Consider the following 17,282-nt stretch of genomic DNA (forward strand, 5'->3'; position numbering starts at 1 on the left):
TTTTTATTGATTTAAAATATATTTTTCTTAACGGGTAACGGGTCGGGTCATATTACCTGATAATATTAACGGGTTGATTTCCGGTCAAGTCATATTACCCGTTTACTTTAGACACGACCTGTTAAGCTATTGGATATGACATGAAAACGACAAGAATACGAGAAACACGACACGAATGCTAGGTCTAATTGCATGTGTGCCACTGTTAGAGGCTGTCAAAAGACAATGTATGTGTGGTGATTTTGTAAATTTGTACGAGATCTCTAAATCAAACAATTGAGACGCTGGTTCAGTTAAGTTACTTTTTATGTCTTAATGCGAGGACTTTTGGGTTTTCAATGTGTCGTGCTTGCCTCAAAGAATACAAAGACTATGAGCCAACTAAAAGGAATACGCATGAATGTAAGAATGAAAGCCGTGATACTGCTAAATCAGATCAGTGAACTGGGTTAAGTGGAGAACATTTTGCCTCGGAGAGGAAAACTTGGTTGAAATGTCCATCAACTAGAACCATACAATAGTCATGAATTTTGAGGTCTTGGCTCCAACTTTTGAGACGAAGGTTTGACGATTTTATGTTTATTCGGATTTTTGTACAATTCCTCTTTGTCTGCACCGTTATCCATACATCCCCTTCATTTAATTAAATTTGGACTTCAATTTTGAAAAGGTAGTTATGGGAACGAGATCCATTATGTCATATTCTTTTGTCTAACCGTTACCAATTACTCTATTAAAAAAATTAAACGAATTTAAAAATGATATAAAAATTTTAAGAAAGACGGCCTGGACCTTGACGTGTTCATTTCTTATCACCATTATTTAGTGTAGTGTATACTTATTACTTTATTTATTATTATTAGATGAGTTTGAATTTTGAAATTTGTGCTTGTCCACTAGAATCTCGAAATTCAAACTTATCTAATAATAATAAATAAGATAATGAATATACACCACATTAAATGGTAGTAAGCAAAAATGACAACTTGACTAGTCCTGTCCCATTCCATATTCCTGTGGGACCAATAATCTTGGACCCACATATCGCCACGTTGCAGAACCTCAACTCTCTCTCTCTCTCTCTCTCTCTCTTCCTGCTGTATGTCGCCCTCTTAGCCTCTTGTTCGAATGTAAATTTTAAGTTCTCCCTCTCTCTCTCTCTCTCTCTCTCTCTCTCTCTCTCTCTCTCTAAAAACTACCAATAACGGAAACCAAAGCAAATAAAACTTACTCGGTTTCGTTCTGTTGAAGAAAACAGAGTGGAATGGTGTCTGAGAGAGCTCTGCCTCTTCCGAGTTCAATATCGTTGGATGGCTCATCGTAATTCCAGATCCTAAAATCTCTCCCCCTCCCCCGCCCATCTCTCTAGAATCTCCCCGTTGCTCGTCTGTCATAACCCACATTTGAATTCCCCAAAAGGGTAAATATTTTCAATTCAAAGTTATAGTCTTGGATGGCTTTCGTTGGAATTTACCTACCTTTTCTATTTATGGAATTAACCACATTGGCCCCAGAAATTTTCGCTACTTAGTCACCCTCGCTCTGTTGTTCCTTTTCCGCCATTTGATTCCGTTCTGCATTGCCTGATTCCCCAATTCACATTCTTTCTGCAGGTTTGATTCCTTCTCTCTCTCTCTCTCTCTCTCTCTCTCTCTCTCTCTCTAATTCCCACTGGATAAAAAGCATTGGCCTTTTTTGAGAAAAAGTTTCCTGCTTGGGCTTGATTGTGATTGAACGACTTGTTTTCGATCTGGGTTTTTGTAATTTGTGAATTTGGCATTGGGGGATTCTTAATATCAACTGGTAGTGTGGAGAAATCCCCTCATTGGGTTGTTGGCATTGGTGGAGTTTTCTTGAATTTGGGGATCTGTGTTCTTTTGTGAGTTATACTTTTATTGTTCTCGGTAGGTATTCGTTTAGAACCGTCGATTCGGAGATCTGGATTCTCTGCCATTTCCCTTGGTTTGTAGAAAATTGAGTTGAACTGCTGGTTGTGCATTTCGTATTCAAGAACTAATCTGAAGGGTGCATTCATTATATAGAAGTTGTTGATTGGAGAAATTAAGTTTTTGATCAGTTGAAAGTGGTGATGCAATGCTGATCGGATTACATGCTTTCGCTGCAAAAATCTCGGCCTGAGAAATGGTGTTTTGCACTGGGAAATAGATGAATTTTGCAGTATTCTTGTTGGAATAAGGGACTGTGAAGTAGAATAATGGGCTGCATTTGCTCAAAAGGAAGGTCAGCCAATCAGTATGTTTCTGAGAATCATCGTAGAGACAAAGAACAAAAATCAAACAAGTCTTCAAAAGGGTCAGAAGCTGCAGTTGGGGCTGATGCAACTGCGCGGTTGATAACCAATCCCCGCACAGAAGACAATGCAGGGTCAACTCCTATTTCATCGGATGAAGGGGAGAAGAAGATGGTGGTTGCTGAGAATCCCACAAAACCCTTCATGGAGGGTGGGGCAAGTGGGGGAAAGTTACCGTCTGGGCTGACTAGGATAACCAGCGTAACAAATGGAGAAAGAGGTGCACAAGTTATTGCTGGATGGCCTTCTTGGCTGACTGCAGTGGCAGGTGAAGCGATTAGTGGATGGGTGCCTCTCAAGGCAGACTCATTTGAGAAATTAGAAAAGGTCTGTTTGTTTGCTTTTATATCTGTAATCCTCTCGTTTAATAACAATGTATTACGTCTCCTACATTTTAAAAATTTCAGGTGTGAATATTACATGTTTATTGTGAATCTCTGATTCTTTTCATTTACTTTTCAGAGTAAATTAAAATTTTGGGGTTTGTTTTGGAGTTTTGCTTTAAGTTTGTACCAAGAGCATAATGCGCATTTAGTTTTTTGGTGACATGCTTTAGAAAAGTCTTAATTTGTCAGATTGATTTGCTTACAATTGTTGTCAGGTGGTGTCAGTAGATTTTTATTTGTAAGGAGATATATATGCTTGCACATTCTGATGGTAAATTTAATAGCATTCTGATAGTAAATTTATCATGCATATTAAGATTTTAAAGTAGGTTAGATGCACTCATACTGCAAAAAAAAAAAAAAAAAAAAAAAAAAACTAAAACTAGCTGCTTCTTATTGAAGTTTTCAGCTACAAAGCCTACAATACTAATGGATCCCATCTATGCTCACTGTTGCATTGATACCTTGTTTGTGAGAACCACATGAAACCAAGAAGTTTGAAACTACTCCACTCTTGTCGGTGTCCACATTAAGGACATTTTATTTTAGTCCTATTTCTAGTGATTTTTTTCTGTTCTGCGTATAATGCAGATTGGACAAGGAACTTACAGCAGTGTGTACAGAGCCCGTGATCTTGATTCAAACAAAATAGTTGCACTGAAGAAGGTGCGATTTGCCAATATGGATCCAGAAAGTGTGCGTTTTATGGCGAGAGAAATTCTTATTTTGCGTAGGCTTGATCACCCCAATATCATGAAGCTTGAAGGTCTGATTACATCAAGGGTTTCGGGCAGCTTATACCTTGTCTTTGAGTACATGGAGCATGATCTTGCAGGGATTGCAGCACGACCTGGGGTCAAATTCACTGAAGCACAGGTCTTTTCATCCTTCTGATCTTATTTTTATTGTAGTAGCAGGATGGTTGACTAATCTTTTCTTGCCGTTGACATGTGTTGTTTGTGCGCTGGGTTGCAGATTAAGTGTTACATGCAACAGCTTCTCCGTGGACTTGAGCATTGTTACAGTCATGGTATCTTGCACCGTGACATCAAGGGATCAAATCTTTTGATCGACCATTATGGCAACCTCAAGATTGCTGACTTTGGGCTAGCAACCTTTTACCGACCCCGCCAAAAGCAGCCCCTGACAAGTCGGGTAGTAACCTTGTGGTACCGACCACCTGAACTTCTGCTTGGCTCTACGGACTATGGGGTTGCTGTGGATTTGTGGAGTGCTGGTTGTATTCTTGCAGAATTATTTGCTGGGAAGCCTATCATGCCAGGAAGAACAGAGGTATTTTTCCCAGCTTCTTCATGATATATACACCTAAAACTATAAACGTATTTATATTTATGTCCGCTTGCTTCACATGTATTAGATGTGGAAAAAAAAAAAACTAGATATTCAGTCATCTTAAACTCCCAACAGCAAACTTTGAATTTAGTATCTTTGTGTGTGAATGTGTTATCGGTATGAGAGGGGAGTATAAACACAAAGTCTTGCTTACGTGTATGATAACTGGTTTTTCCATAATGGTCCAAAATAGGCCACAGCTGCATTGTTCTTTTTTTGTTTCTTCCCACCATCATTTGATAAATATATGCGCTGTAACTTAGAATGTAAGCATGAAGAATTTGAACTACTCTGAGATGCAACTCTAGTCGTTCAAGAGCATGAGCTTGATGTTTGGCTGATTCGAACATATTATGTAACCAGATTCTAATGAATGTCATATTGTATGGTTAAGCCCTTGTGCTCTACCATGAATCTAGCAACTATACCAATGGCTATTTGATTGTGATGAGATCTCATTGTTAATTTTTTTTTTTTTTTTTGAAGGTGGAGCAACTACATAAGATATTCAAACTTTGTGGCTCACCTTCTGAAGAATACTGGAAGAGATCAAAATTGCCACATGCAACTATTTTTAAACCAGCACATCCCTACAAGCGATGCGTTGCTGAGACATTCAAGGACTTCCCTCGATCCGCATTGGCCCTGTTAGAGGTTCTTCTAGATGTAGAACCTGAAGGTCGGGGAACAGCTTCTTCTGCCCTTCAGAGTGAGGTAATCATGGGTTTTCTTTGATTTTGGAAACCATGCTGCCTATTTCTGTTCTATTTTGTGATCTTGTCAATTTGAAACAATTTTGGAAATTAGATCTTACTTCTGATCTATTTTTATTTATTTTTGTTTCCCAGTTCTTCACATCTTTGCCTCTTCCCTGTGATCCATCAAGTTTGCCCAAGTACCCACCGAGCAAAGAGTTTGATGCCAAGCTCCGAGACGAGGAAGCTAGAAGGTGAGCTATTTCCAAATTGTATTAACTAATTTTCAGGTCCTTGTGCAAGCGTTGGTTACGAAATCTCTGTACTCATACTGTTAAAGAGTATGTATATACAGAGAGAATAATGTTCTCTTGCTAGATATTTCACATGTTATGTTGCCAAGATGTTAATCTGGCACCACACATTCAAACAAGAGTCCACCTAATTAATGGAAAGAGATGTGTATGTGTGTTTTGAGTCAAGATCAGTCTTGTTTTTACTTGCGCTTGAAAATTATTCTCGTCTGAACCAGGCGAAAAGCAGCTGTTGGGAAAGGTGGGAGTTCCAAAGACTCAAAGGCTGTGCCAGCATCAGATGCCAATGCAATACAGGTATTATTCCCTTACAAGTTTGTAATTATATCTTCATGTTTTTAAATACAAAACTCAAATTGTTGCAAAGAATTATTTATTTAGGTTCTAAACATTTTGTTGTATGTATTTTCTAATCTTGAAGCGACAAGGACAGGCTAACCCCAAAAGCATCAGTGAGAAGTACAATCCAGAAGAGGATAGCGGCTCTGGCTTTCCTATTGAGCCTCCCAAAGGAGCAGCACCAAATGCCTTCTCCCATTCTGGCCAGTCAGTGCACCCAAGTGCATTTGGATCTTTGCAATCTGGCCACTCTAAGAATGGTGCGGAGTTTAGCAGGCAGAAATCTTACATGTATCGTGGAGCTGCCCAGTCCTCGAGGTTTTCTAATTCAGCTTCAGTTCGAAATGGTTCACGGTTTGATGGTAATATAGAAAGTGCAAATCCACATTGGCCAGAGGAGCGGATAAATGGAAGATATAACTATTTAGACAACGGGGATTCCTCTGCGAAACATGATTGGTCCCGCCATTTTCTGGAAAGGCCAAGGTCTTCCCATAAGAAGGATGAACAGCCATCTGGGAAGGAGTCTGCAATGGTAAAAGAGTTTACCATTTTCATCTATTGCATGTTTAATTTTAAAAGTCTACACCTTTGTTCACTGCCGTTGTAGAATTTAATATTTAACATGAATAATACTAAATCATTTTCCGTTTGGTATCAGGGTTATACTAACAAGAAGAACCGGATTCACTACTCTGGACCATTGATGCCCCCTGGAGGAAACATTGAGGAGATGCTCAAGGAGCATGAGAAACAAATACAACATGCTGTCCGCAAAGCTCGCCTGGACAAGACCAAAACCAAGAAAGCTAACAGTGACAATGGTCAAACAGAATCTCTACTTCAGCATGTAAGAAACGGCAGGTGATGACAAAAGAGAGAATTGCACTGCCTTAATTTTGAAAGCCGGAGCTGCTCAGATCGGCATAATTCTGATACTGAAGAAATATTCCTTTCGAGAACTTGATAAATCTCATCACGGAAAGATAAACTGGGACGCATGGAGCTCCTTGTGATTATATCACATCGAATATATACTCGATTTATGAAGGTACGCCGTCAACTCAAGTACTAATCATCACATGCTAGAGTTGATTCAGAACGAGTATTAATCTTGCATTCGAAGTGTCTTAAATCTGCGGGCATTGACTTATAACCTGCTCCTGAATGATGGTATTTGTTATTGACAAACCGGAAAATGTTTCGTGGGCAGATGGCGAGAGAAGATCGTTGCTTTGGTGTTGAGATGCTGGAGACAAGCTGAAAACCTATCTGTTCAATCAGCTCTATTACATTCCTTGTAAAGTAAAAGGTTAAGTTATATGATTAGGTAGAAGGTTTTGTCATCACATTCACAAGTGCATATAATTAAGGATAAGCTCCGACGTGTGCAGTTTGTTTGTCGTAGATTAATTTTTTACAAGGTAATATTGTAAGCTATTTTAATTTAAGGAGATGAACATATGAACTTGGGTGCAAGGCAGGGACGGTGTATTGCGCTAATTGGCCTAACTCACATTACTTCTCACACTCTTTTAATTTCCGATCGTGGAAATTTATTAAAGAAGAAAAGACAAACTAACAAAGGGTGTGTGGAAAGTAAAAATTAGTGTAGATAGCATCACCCTTGTTTTCTTGCTTGAATCAAAATCCTGGAGTCCCCTTCAATAATAATTTGATTAAAACTTAAATCCATTTCTGTGATTAACTATGAAGACTATGAATAAAATATATCTAAACTAACAATGAACATGATAAAAATACAAAAATTGATTACAAAATGGATAATGCTAAGGGAGACAAAATTTCTAAACCAAATGATGTGTCACCAATAAGAAATAAACACGTTAATCAATACTTAACAGTCCAATTATCGACAACCACATCATTTGATTTAAAAAATTTGTTCTCCCTAACATTACCCTTACAAAATAATATTTTGCTTTTGTAAATAACTATAAAGAATTGAAATTTTTTAAGCTAAGAACATTTTGAAAAAAAAAAAAAAAATTTGGATCAGAAATCCAAAATTCCTATAAATATTTTTGGAATATTAGGAATCCCTATATTCATTTCACTTTCCATATAAGAGAAAAGTATACATTTGGCAATTTAAGATTCCAATAAACTAAATTAATGAGTGTAAACTGAAGAAAGAGTAGATGGTAAGTTAATTAATTAATTAATTAAATTACTTTTCTTTTTCCCAAGAAATAATTACATGTATGAACTATTCATGGTTAGTTTGTAAACACATGGCACGAATCTATAGCGGGGTAACGCTACACCCTGAGTAAGAAGGATAAGCAAAAACGAGCTTTACTATGTATGATAATTATGATACGTTTTTGGAGTGTAACAACTCCATAAATAAACCTAGTACCCTATCATCAACACCTCCTAACTCAGGAAATTAAGCAGCCACTAAACAAATCTCAGATTTAAAAATGGCCAAACAATCGAGACCTGCAACCAAATGGAACTCATAGATCTACCAACCTTAACTTGTTCCCTTTGCTTCACAAAGAATCCTAGCAGCTCTTATGTCTTGATCAATTAAGCATCCGAACCAACTTCCTTCCCTTCGTGTTTAAGCATCCATTACAAGTACTACAACGCAACGCCTCCTCATCAACCCAGTCTCTTTCTTCCTCCAACTCACTTTACCAAATTAATCAAAACCGTTACATATACATACTTGCATATATATACATATATATATATATGTATATGTATATACGCACACACATATATATGCATGGTTTAGGGTTCCAACCTCTCATCTTAACCTATTTCTCTCCACACATACTGATCAAAGACACAAAAAACCAGATAAAACCAGCCAAACCATGAGAACCAAAACCTATCCAACTTTCAATGTTAAGCTTCTCCTCCTTGGAATTTTCCTTGCTTTGGTTGTCATCTTTGTCTTCAGGTCAAGTTCTGATTCATCACCAGCTTCCTCCAATGAAAAATCCCCCATTTCGGGGAAAGAAGCCGTAGATGATCACGAAAAATCAACTAGTTGTGAGTCCACAATGACTTGCAACAAGATTCCAACCTCCCTAGCCAAAGCCCTAATCCACTACACAACCTCCACCATCACCCCACAACAAACCCTAAAAGAAATCTCAGTCACATCCAAGGTCTTGGACAAGAAATCGCCCTGCAACTTCCTCGTCTTCGGCCTAGGCCACGACAGCCTCATGTGGACTTCCCTCAACCACGGCGGACGCACCATTTTCCTCGAAGAAGACGAGTCATGGATAGAGCAAATCCGGCGCCGCTTCCCCACTTTGGAATCGTACCATGTCACATACGACAGCAAAGTGAACGAGGCTAACAGTCTCATGGATGTTGGGAAGGGGCCTGAGTGCACTGCAGTTGGTGATCCTAGGTATAGCGTGTGCCAGCTGGCACTCAAGGGGTTGCCCAGTGAAGTGTATGAGATAAAATGGGATTTGATCATGGTGGATGCACCCACAGGGTATCATGATGAAGCACCAGGGAGGATGAGTGCCATTTATACGGCTGGGATGATGGCCAGGAACAAAGAGGGGGGAGAGACTGATGTGTTTGTGCATGATGTGAATAGGGATGTGGAAGATAAGTTCTCCAAGGCTTTTCTTTGTGAAGGGTACATGAAAAAACAAGAAGGGAGGTTGAGGCACTTCAATATTCCTAGTCACAAGGATAGTTCCAACAGGCCCTTTTGCCCTGAGTAAATAATTCATGTGTTTTTATATTTTTTTGCAAATTAATTCATGTTTCATATTGATTTTGATTGTCTCAATTTGATTCCATCCATTTAAGCGTTTCTTTCTGTTTCTTTTTTTACTCTATGGCCATCCATCCTTAAGTGATTAAGAGTACGTCTAGAACTTTGAAGGTCGTCGGGCCCTAGAATGAATATAAACTATGAAAACCTTTGCTTTTCTTGTTGTGTTTATCTTTCACTCAAGACTTCCTTATATAGTGGTTCGGAAGAGTGGAGAACGACAAATTAGCCCATAAAAATCCTAATTATATTCCAGTATGAATATCTCTTAATTTTCTTCTAACTATCCCAATAATAATAAAGATAAATTATATCAATCAAACACCCTCATTTAGATGGATTAACATTTTATTTTTCTAATAGATAAATCCTACAATGATCAACAAAGTCCCACCCGGATAGTTTTGATAAGTGCTTCTCCAAGAGTATTCCATTGTACGATTGACGAAGAGGACACTACTTCATCTTCTCGTATATCTATAAAAATCCTTTTTCAAAAAACAACAGGGAAATTTTGTTTCTTCATCTCAGTTTTATTTGACCAAGTATAACAATAATCTACTTAAATTGGAGATAATGATGGCACACAAGTTAAGAGAACGAGATGTGATGATCAACATTAAATTGACTGTAAGACCCCATCTGTAGATGACATCACAAACCAACTTAATAACGAAGCCATAGTAAGATATTTATGATGTGTAAGAATTTGAATCAAAAAATATTCATTGAAATAATAAATCCAAAGCTGCTACATAAGCACTTATCATCATTCTTACTTGGGGACACGTATTATCTCGGGTTTGACCCCGTTATTAATCACATCACACCATAACAACTAGAAGTTTCATACAGCAGTAAATAGTAATATAACAAAGTGCAGTGCTATGCATAATCAAAAGTGCGATCATGCAATAATTATTACAACATAGAAAAAACTGTAGTCAAGGAGCCATCAACCCAAGGGATGAAAGCCTCACTGCCAAGCCCACTGATGTTCTCCTTAGTCTCGTTACACCCTGAAGGGGTCGATAAAACAAAACGTGTGTGGACCAGTTTTATCATAATTATAAAATCTTCATTTAAACATAATAACCCCTGTTTGGAAAACATATATAGTGAAAAACTATATAATATAATACTACCATAATAGTAAAGTCTCATTCATCAATATCAACGAAAAACCATCAAGTCAAATCCATAAATCATACATTCAGTCAATCAGTCATGCTAGCATCTACTAACATAAGTATAGCAAGTAGGAAATATACTAGCATCAACTAGTTAATCTCAATAACGCTAATAATCATCAACCCTAGCGTCCACTAGGACAAATTTAACCTGCAAACAAATCTACGGCCGAAGATAACTATACGACTCATCACCTGATGACCATGTGGTAAAAATAGATCATGAATGATATAAAGATATTATCAATATCGTCACTAATCTCGTCAGAGACTTAACATATTAATATGCATCCACATATTAAGCATATATAAGCATGTGTGTGTATATATATATTAATGACTAATTATGAATAAGCATTGCTATTTTTCAAATTTTAATCATTTGACATGGTGATTATTACCATGATAAAGTGGTCGTATGAGGTGGTGGCGACAACAATGCTGGTACAAGTGTCACGTGGTAATTGTTGGCAAGATAGTGATATTCTATGTATTGTCTTAAGTGGCTGCAATAGTAGTAGGGATGGTGATTGTGGTGGCGACATGGTGATGGGGTGGTGGAGGATTGGGGGTGGGGTTGTGGTGATGATAGTGGTAGAGAGAAGTGAAAGGAAAGAGCTTCACAACAAGGAGGTATATACGGTCGTGCAAGGTTACTTATTTGACAATTTTGTGATATTTAACACTCAATTAGACACATGTGAACTGTTGTGAAATATGATTGTTGCAATTGAATTAGGATTTGTGGTTATCTCGTTTGTAAAATAAGTATGTTAAGTTGAATCGAACTGAACTGCAGTACGTAACACACCAATAGGGTCAACAGTGGGAAAAGAACATGTCAATTGAACATCACTGGTGTGTCGCGCCATCTCAGCAGTCATGTTAGTCTGTAACATTATATCTTGCATCTCTTTCCTGATGTCTGTGTGGTGATGTATTACTAGTAATTTTACAATGAGGGAATATGAAAACATGAAGTTACGTTTTATATTCCTTTGTGTGCCTTTTTAAACCCCAAAGGAGTCTCCCAATATTCCACTATTTAAGTGGATTAGATGTTCCGTAAAGCGTACGAAGCTTGGATTTGTCAGGAATTCTGATTGATTGAACTTTGATCTTGATCCATGTGGAACTGAAATTCTATTTGAATTACAACGGAGTTTGTGAGACTTTTCTAGAAATTTTGATAGAATTTGTGGATTGACACATATATTTTAATGACTAATTATGAATAAGCATTGATGTTTTTCAAATTTTAATCATTTGACATGGTGATTATAACCATGATAAAGTGATCATATGAGATGGTAGCGCCAACAATGCTGTTTTCCAAATCTTTTCCTTTTTATGTTGAATAATAACTTAATTTCAGAAGAATTTCCCATGGAGCTTTGCATGCTCCAACTCAAACAGGCTATAATTATGTCCACTTTCCCATTTACAACCAACGGTTAATGCGTTTTTTTTTTCTTTTTCTAAATGGGTTAAGAAAATATTTGTAGAAGTGAAAATTTAAACTTGGGAAATCTGTACTGTTTCGTGTCATCTGTTCTTAATTATCTCGTTACCGGTTTTTCTCCATTGTAAGAAACAAGTATATATTGCTACATTTTGTTATGCTTGTTTTAGTTTCCAACTAGAAAAAATGCCCGCGCGATGCTGCGGGGCTTGAATGCATCACCTTGAACTGCATTGTACAATTAAAAGGACGAAACGAAACGTTTTGGTTAGCTAATATATAGAATAAACAAAAGTAACACATAGTTTACAGACATGTTGCCCTTGTAGCGAAGGTGAAAAAATGTATATCTTCTAGGTTAGGTACATGTTTGAGTAGTTGACAAAAAAAGATATAGACTGTTTTGTTCTCATTCTAGCATCTAAGTTTCCAAGCACAAACGTGCAAAGCAAAGAACATGCAGGTGTTGAAGCAAAAATGTTGCTAGCTGAAAAGATGTAGAACGGCTTACAGAGATTGCATTGTTCACTTTTTTTTAGAGTGGACATCTTCCGCACTATAGCAAAAAACTGATAACTGCAAGCAATAGAGCAGATAATATTAAGATCGAAATGCATTCTGGAAACCATGGGAAAACTGTAAAAGTAAAAAAAAACTGTGATGGTCGAATGGATTAAATTTGTGAAATTGCAACAAACAAAGGGTAAATGTCATAAAGGTTTAACTGACGACCAATCATTTATACTTGATAATATTCTAAATTATCAGCCGGATAAAGCTGTTAAAATGTGTTTTGGAATCAGTCCTTTCACAGCATGTTTATCCACGTTGTTTTTTTTTTAACTGCCTTTTATTTAGAATTGCAAGTTATGGCTATAATTAAATTATCCAGTATTTCTCATCTAAAATTTTCCAAACAAAAAAACACATCAAGGACAATTATGCAACTCCAAAGCACAAATGTTAACTTCTAGATACAATGAGATACACATGCTCATTTCAGAAATGGAATCCATATAAAACCATAATCCATAAAAACTGCAATAGTTAAACTGCAAGCTAAATCGATTAAGTAATCAGAAGGTAAACACACCAATTTTCAAACAAAGTGAAGAAATTGAAATTGTCTTATAAAAACTAACTAAAAGTTTATGTAAATTCATTGTAATATTATCTAAGAGGCTACATAGAATGTTAATATTGCATGATACAAAAGCAATGCAAAATCTACATGTTTAGGTAACATCATTATGCTTAAGAAACAGAAAGCATCAGAACAACATCAAAAGTTACAAACTTGCAGAATCCCAAATTACACTTTCCCATCGAGACAATTTCTTAACTAATGTAATTTGTGTGGTTTTCGTAAAAATATTAACTTGGGTAAAATCATATTCCACAAAATTAGAAATTGGGGAGTGAAATTAAACACCAAAACTTCACAGGCAACCAGCAGATCATGGAGCTAATATCCTACGAAAAAGGTTAGAAAAACAGATATCATACAGTAAGGAAGAAGCTCAAAAAAGGCAACCGAAACACAACTATTTAGACAACATACATCAATTTTCACGAAGCATTTAGCACAAATGTCAAAAGATACACCAATTGACAGAAACCAGTCATAAACACCATCAGGAAGCAATTTGTATAAACTTTACATTCCTCACTCAAACAATGAAAGATAATAAAAAAAAGAACAATACCTTTTATTCCATTACAATTTGAGCATCCAATCCGAAACCAATTGGTGATGGGTGGAGATGCCCGAGATCATTCAAACTATTTACGTAAGGCTTGAATTCCCAAAATGGGATTCAACATCTCAAAACAAATGACTTTAAGATCACCCTTTTACCTTTAGAATCAAAACGATACAGCAAGGGCAGGCAAACAAATCCCTCGAAATGGGCCCTAAAAATGACTTATACATTCTTTCTCACTTACCCATGTCCCATCTCTCTCTCTCTCTCTCTCTCTCTCTCTCTCTCTCTCTCTCTCTCTCTCGCACAAATAAAACCCCAAATATAATCCCTGAAATCTCACCCAAACGTAATCCCTGAAATCCCCTCTCTGGGACATGCCCCACCTCTCCGTGTCTGACCCCTAAACCAAATCCGTAAAATCCTACTCTCTCTCGTTGCAAATCACACAAATCAAACCCCAAATCTAATCTGTCAAATCCTCTTGCGATACGCCAAACCTCTCTCTGTTAGAACCCTAAACCAAACCACTTGCAGGCATAAAATTATGCAAAACATAACAGAAAATAGGTAATTTCAAAAACATGGTGGACAACCATAAAACTCACAAAAACATAGTGGAAAACCATAAAACTCACTTTGCGAAACAAAACTTTTGGTGGCTGTTATTTAACATTAGTCATGTTTATAGATATGCATGCACGTACACAAACAGATGCATATATACACATGCACGCATGCATGCATACCTATATAGGCATGTACATACACACATAGATGCATACATACATACATATACATGTACATACAAACAGAGGTGCGTACATACATATGTACATACACATTTATATATGCACACATATACATGTAGCTATACAGATGCCTATATATATATATTTAGATATATACTTAGGTATATATTGATACATATACTTGCACATACATTTGTACATAGACATACAACAAATTTTGATAACCACAATCAAAGCAACAAAAAAACCAAAAGCAAAAATTCAATGCTTTAAGTAGAAAAAGTTAAGTTTGGTTGTTAAACCCATTCCTAAAGATGAAGTCAAGTATTCATAATCAATCATTGTTGTATCAACAAAAAATTAGAAGGAAAAAAATTCTAATGACTGAAACAGATGATTGTGAAAGGGTTAGGATATACATGCTGCTAGGAAATCCAGATTCCGGTGGATGAGACTCTGTTTCTGAAAAAAGTGCGTATACTTGAGCTGCAAGGATACATCGCATAGTAAAGAAATTGGAAGGAAAAAGAGTTTGTATTGAAACACAGTAAAGAGATTTGCATCAGAAATTACTTTGTATAAACAAAATTTAAAATGGATAGATAGATACCTCACTAACGGTCTGTCTTGTGGCTGCTGTGTGAATGGATGGTTTGATCTGTATGGTTGTGTTGGATTTACATGCATATCAAGAATGAAATCAAAAGTTAATTTCAAAAATATATCAGAAACCAAGAAATGAAAAAACAACCTAGCAACATATGGATTCGAAAGATGTGAAGTGGAAAATGAACCTGAAGATGATTTGTTAAGAAGCAAACAGTAGGAAAGTATGAAGAAACACAAAAAAATGAAAACAGTGCAACCCCTTTGTTTATAAAGACAGAAATATCAGCTAAACAGTGAACTAAACAGTGAGCTAAACAGCCTACACACCCTAATTTAAATGCAATAAACTTAAAAAGGAGTCTTAATTTTGTTTACTCATAAGCAAAGGAAAATAAAATTATGAAAAACAGAAATATCAGAATTTTCAACACTATGTAGTCCCCTTATTTGCAAAGACTAAGAGGAAAGTCTAATAGGTAAGTAAACAATTTTAAAATATCTAAGACAGCTTTAATGAAGGAAAAATTAGCCATGCCAATTTTAATAAAGGGAATGGTAAATCAAACAGTAAACAGCAAAATTCAAACAATAAACTTTGTAAATTAAGGTGCTTTTTTACTTAAATTCTTTTTGTTTTGGCGTCAACCTTTCATTTTGCTGTAAATTCAAGTGTTTTCCCTCTCTGTTGATCCAGCCGCTTATACTTGTCAAATGTTGGTTCTTCTTATGCAAATATTGATATATTTAACAGGTAACAACTACCTATATGCAATGGAGCACCAGAAATTAGTGTACAGTATGGTTATTAGGACAATGGATTAAATTTTAGGATAAGTTTGGACATGCAGCTAACCTAGAGGTGAACTAAACAACCTACAAATGACTAAGAGGAAACCCTGATAGTTAACTAAACAATATAAAATATCTATGAGAGCATTAATGATAGGAAAAAATATCTATGACAATTTTAATAAATGCAATGGCAAAGCAAACAGTGAACAACAATTTAAAACAATAAGTTGAAATAGAGTTAACCCTAAGATGACCTAAAAATCTACAACGATCTATTGATAATTTTAATGAAAGAACACAAAATCTGTAACAATTGCTAAACAGAAAAATGATGAATCATACAAAAATTTATCAAGAAACAAATAAATTAAATCAGTGCAAGGCCCTAATTTACAAAAAATTGAGACTTAATCCTAGCACCCAACTGAACAAATTATTAACATGCCTTGCAATTTGAATGAAAGAACCAAATATGAATGGCAATTCTAACAAAGCAAATGGCAAATTAGACACTAAACAATTAAGGAAATACAATGCATTACCTTTTGAATCAAGGGAGAAAGCTGAAAACCCACACCCTGCCATTCCCCCCTCACCCGTCCCCTCCTCACCGACTCTGTGCGTGACCTCTTAACCCTAAACAATGCATACACGCATGCTTTCCGTTCTGTATCTCTCTCTGATAATTCCTCTCTCTAAAATCGCAGAAAATCCCATAGATCCTGGCACTAAACCCGTAGCTCCCATCTCTCTCCAATCTGTCAGCCTCTCTGTTTCCATCCTCTCCACTCGCTCTGTCCCCTTCCTCCCCTTTCGGCACAGCCACACCCAGCTGTGTCCCAGTGAAAAATCAGAGGCATCGTCTTCTCTCTCCAATTTGTCAGCCGTTCTGTCTCCATCCGCTCTCTCTCCTCAAGTCAAAGGTTGAAATGCAGAGGGTGGAAATCGGGGCTAAAGAGCAAGTTGTTTAAAAGCATTTAAGTGGCAGTCTTGTAAATAAACTGAAATGTGGTCCAAAACACTGTTCATATGAATAGTGCGATTTCCCCTCCTACTTTAGACTAAAGTAATGTCTTTTTTTTTTTTTCCCTCCAAAGTTTTCAATGTCCAGTGATGTAAGTATAAAATTTGTACTTGGGAAGCTATGTACTTTATCGTATTAAGAAGTATTTATTGAGTATTAAACCAGAGAGGATATGTACATATCCAGGATCTTGTCTCTTGGGACTCAATTACGTCTGTTTAGTTCTATGGTGATGACATGGATGAACACTTAGTCTCCTTATGGTTTTTGTTTTATCATAAGGACTTCTGTGTCTGAACTCTAGATTTTTTGCGAGGTAAAATGAAAAACCAAGTTTTTAATCCGGGAACAAGGATCACCATATTCTTACCACCCCCCCCCCCCCCCCCCCCCCACTTGCATGTATTGCTAGCTAATGCATCATGCACCATCTTTTGGTTCTATCATTAATTATTGGTTGAATGAAATGGTATCATTATGTATGTGGCAGATTGGTTATTTTGTTCTGCATATCACATGGAATATGAAGTATGTTGTAATGCCATATTATCTTTTTACTCATTGAATTGTGCTT

General features: G+C 36.6%; 2 protein-coding genes and 1 long non-coding RNA gene across 3 annotated transcripts; 2 read left to right on the top strand and 1 right to left on the bottom strand.

The window, feature by feature from the left end:
- The first annotated feature begins 1,167 nt into the window (after nucleotides 1-1,167).
- Nucleotides 1,168-6,877, top strand: LOC103945017 (probable serine/threonine-protein kinase At1g09600). The gene is made up of 9 exons (XM_018646907.2): nucleotides 1,168-2,638; nucleotides 3,289-3,573; nucleotides 3,673-3,990; nucleotides 4,537-4,764; nucleotides 4,899-4,999; nucleotides 5,278-5,356; nucleotides 5,481-5,933; nucleotides 6,060-6,449; nucleotides 6,612-6,877. The coding sequence occupies exons 1-8, from the start codon at nucleotides 2,216-2,218 to the stop codon at nucleotides 6,264-6,266; spliced, it is 2,094 nt and encodes a 697-aa protein (XP_018502423.2). The 5' UTR covers nucleotides 1,168-2,215; the 3' UTR covers nucleotides 6,267-6,449; nucleotides 6,612-6,877.
- A 1,265-nt stretch (nucleotides 6,878-8,142) lies between these two features.
- LOC103945016 (glucuronoxylan 4-O-methyltransferase 1) lies at nucleotides 8,143-9,217 on the top strand. Its single transcript, XM_009355523.3, has one exon. It carries the CDS (start codon nucleotides 8,248-8,250, stop codon nucleotides 9,121-9,123), a length of 876 nt encoding a protein of 291 aa, XP_009353798.2. The 5' UTR covers nucleotides 8,143-8,247; the 3' UTR covers nucleotides 9,124-9,217.
- A 791-nt stretch (nucleotides 9,218-10,008) lies between these two features.
- On the bottom strand, nucleotides 10,009-16,605 carry LOC103951766. The gene is made up of 4 exons (XR_667820.3): nucleotides 16,227-16,605; nucleotides 14,894-14,941; nucleotides 14,703-14,769; nucleotides 10,009-12,404 (listed from the first exon to the last, which is right to left on the bottom strand). It is a non-coding gene; the product is annotated as an uncharacterized LOC103951766 (long non-coding RNA).
- Between the last annotated feature and the right edge of the window lie 677 nt (nucleotides 16,606-17,282).

This window comes from the organism of the source record quoted next, unplaced genomic scaffold (assembly GCF_019419815.1).
Source record: "Pyrus x bretschneideri cultivar Hongxiangsu unplaced genomic scaffold, Pyrus_bretschneideri_v1 Contig265, whole genome shotgun sequence".
NCBI lineage: Eukaryota > Viridiplantae > Streptophyta > Magnoliopsida > Rosales > Rosaceae > Pyrus > Pyrus x bretschneideri.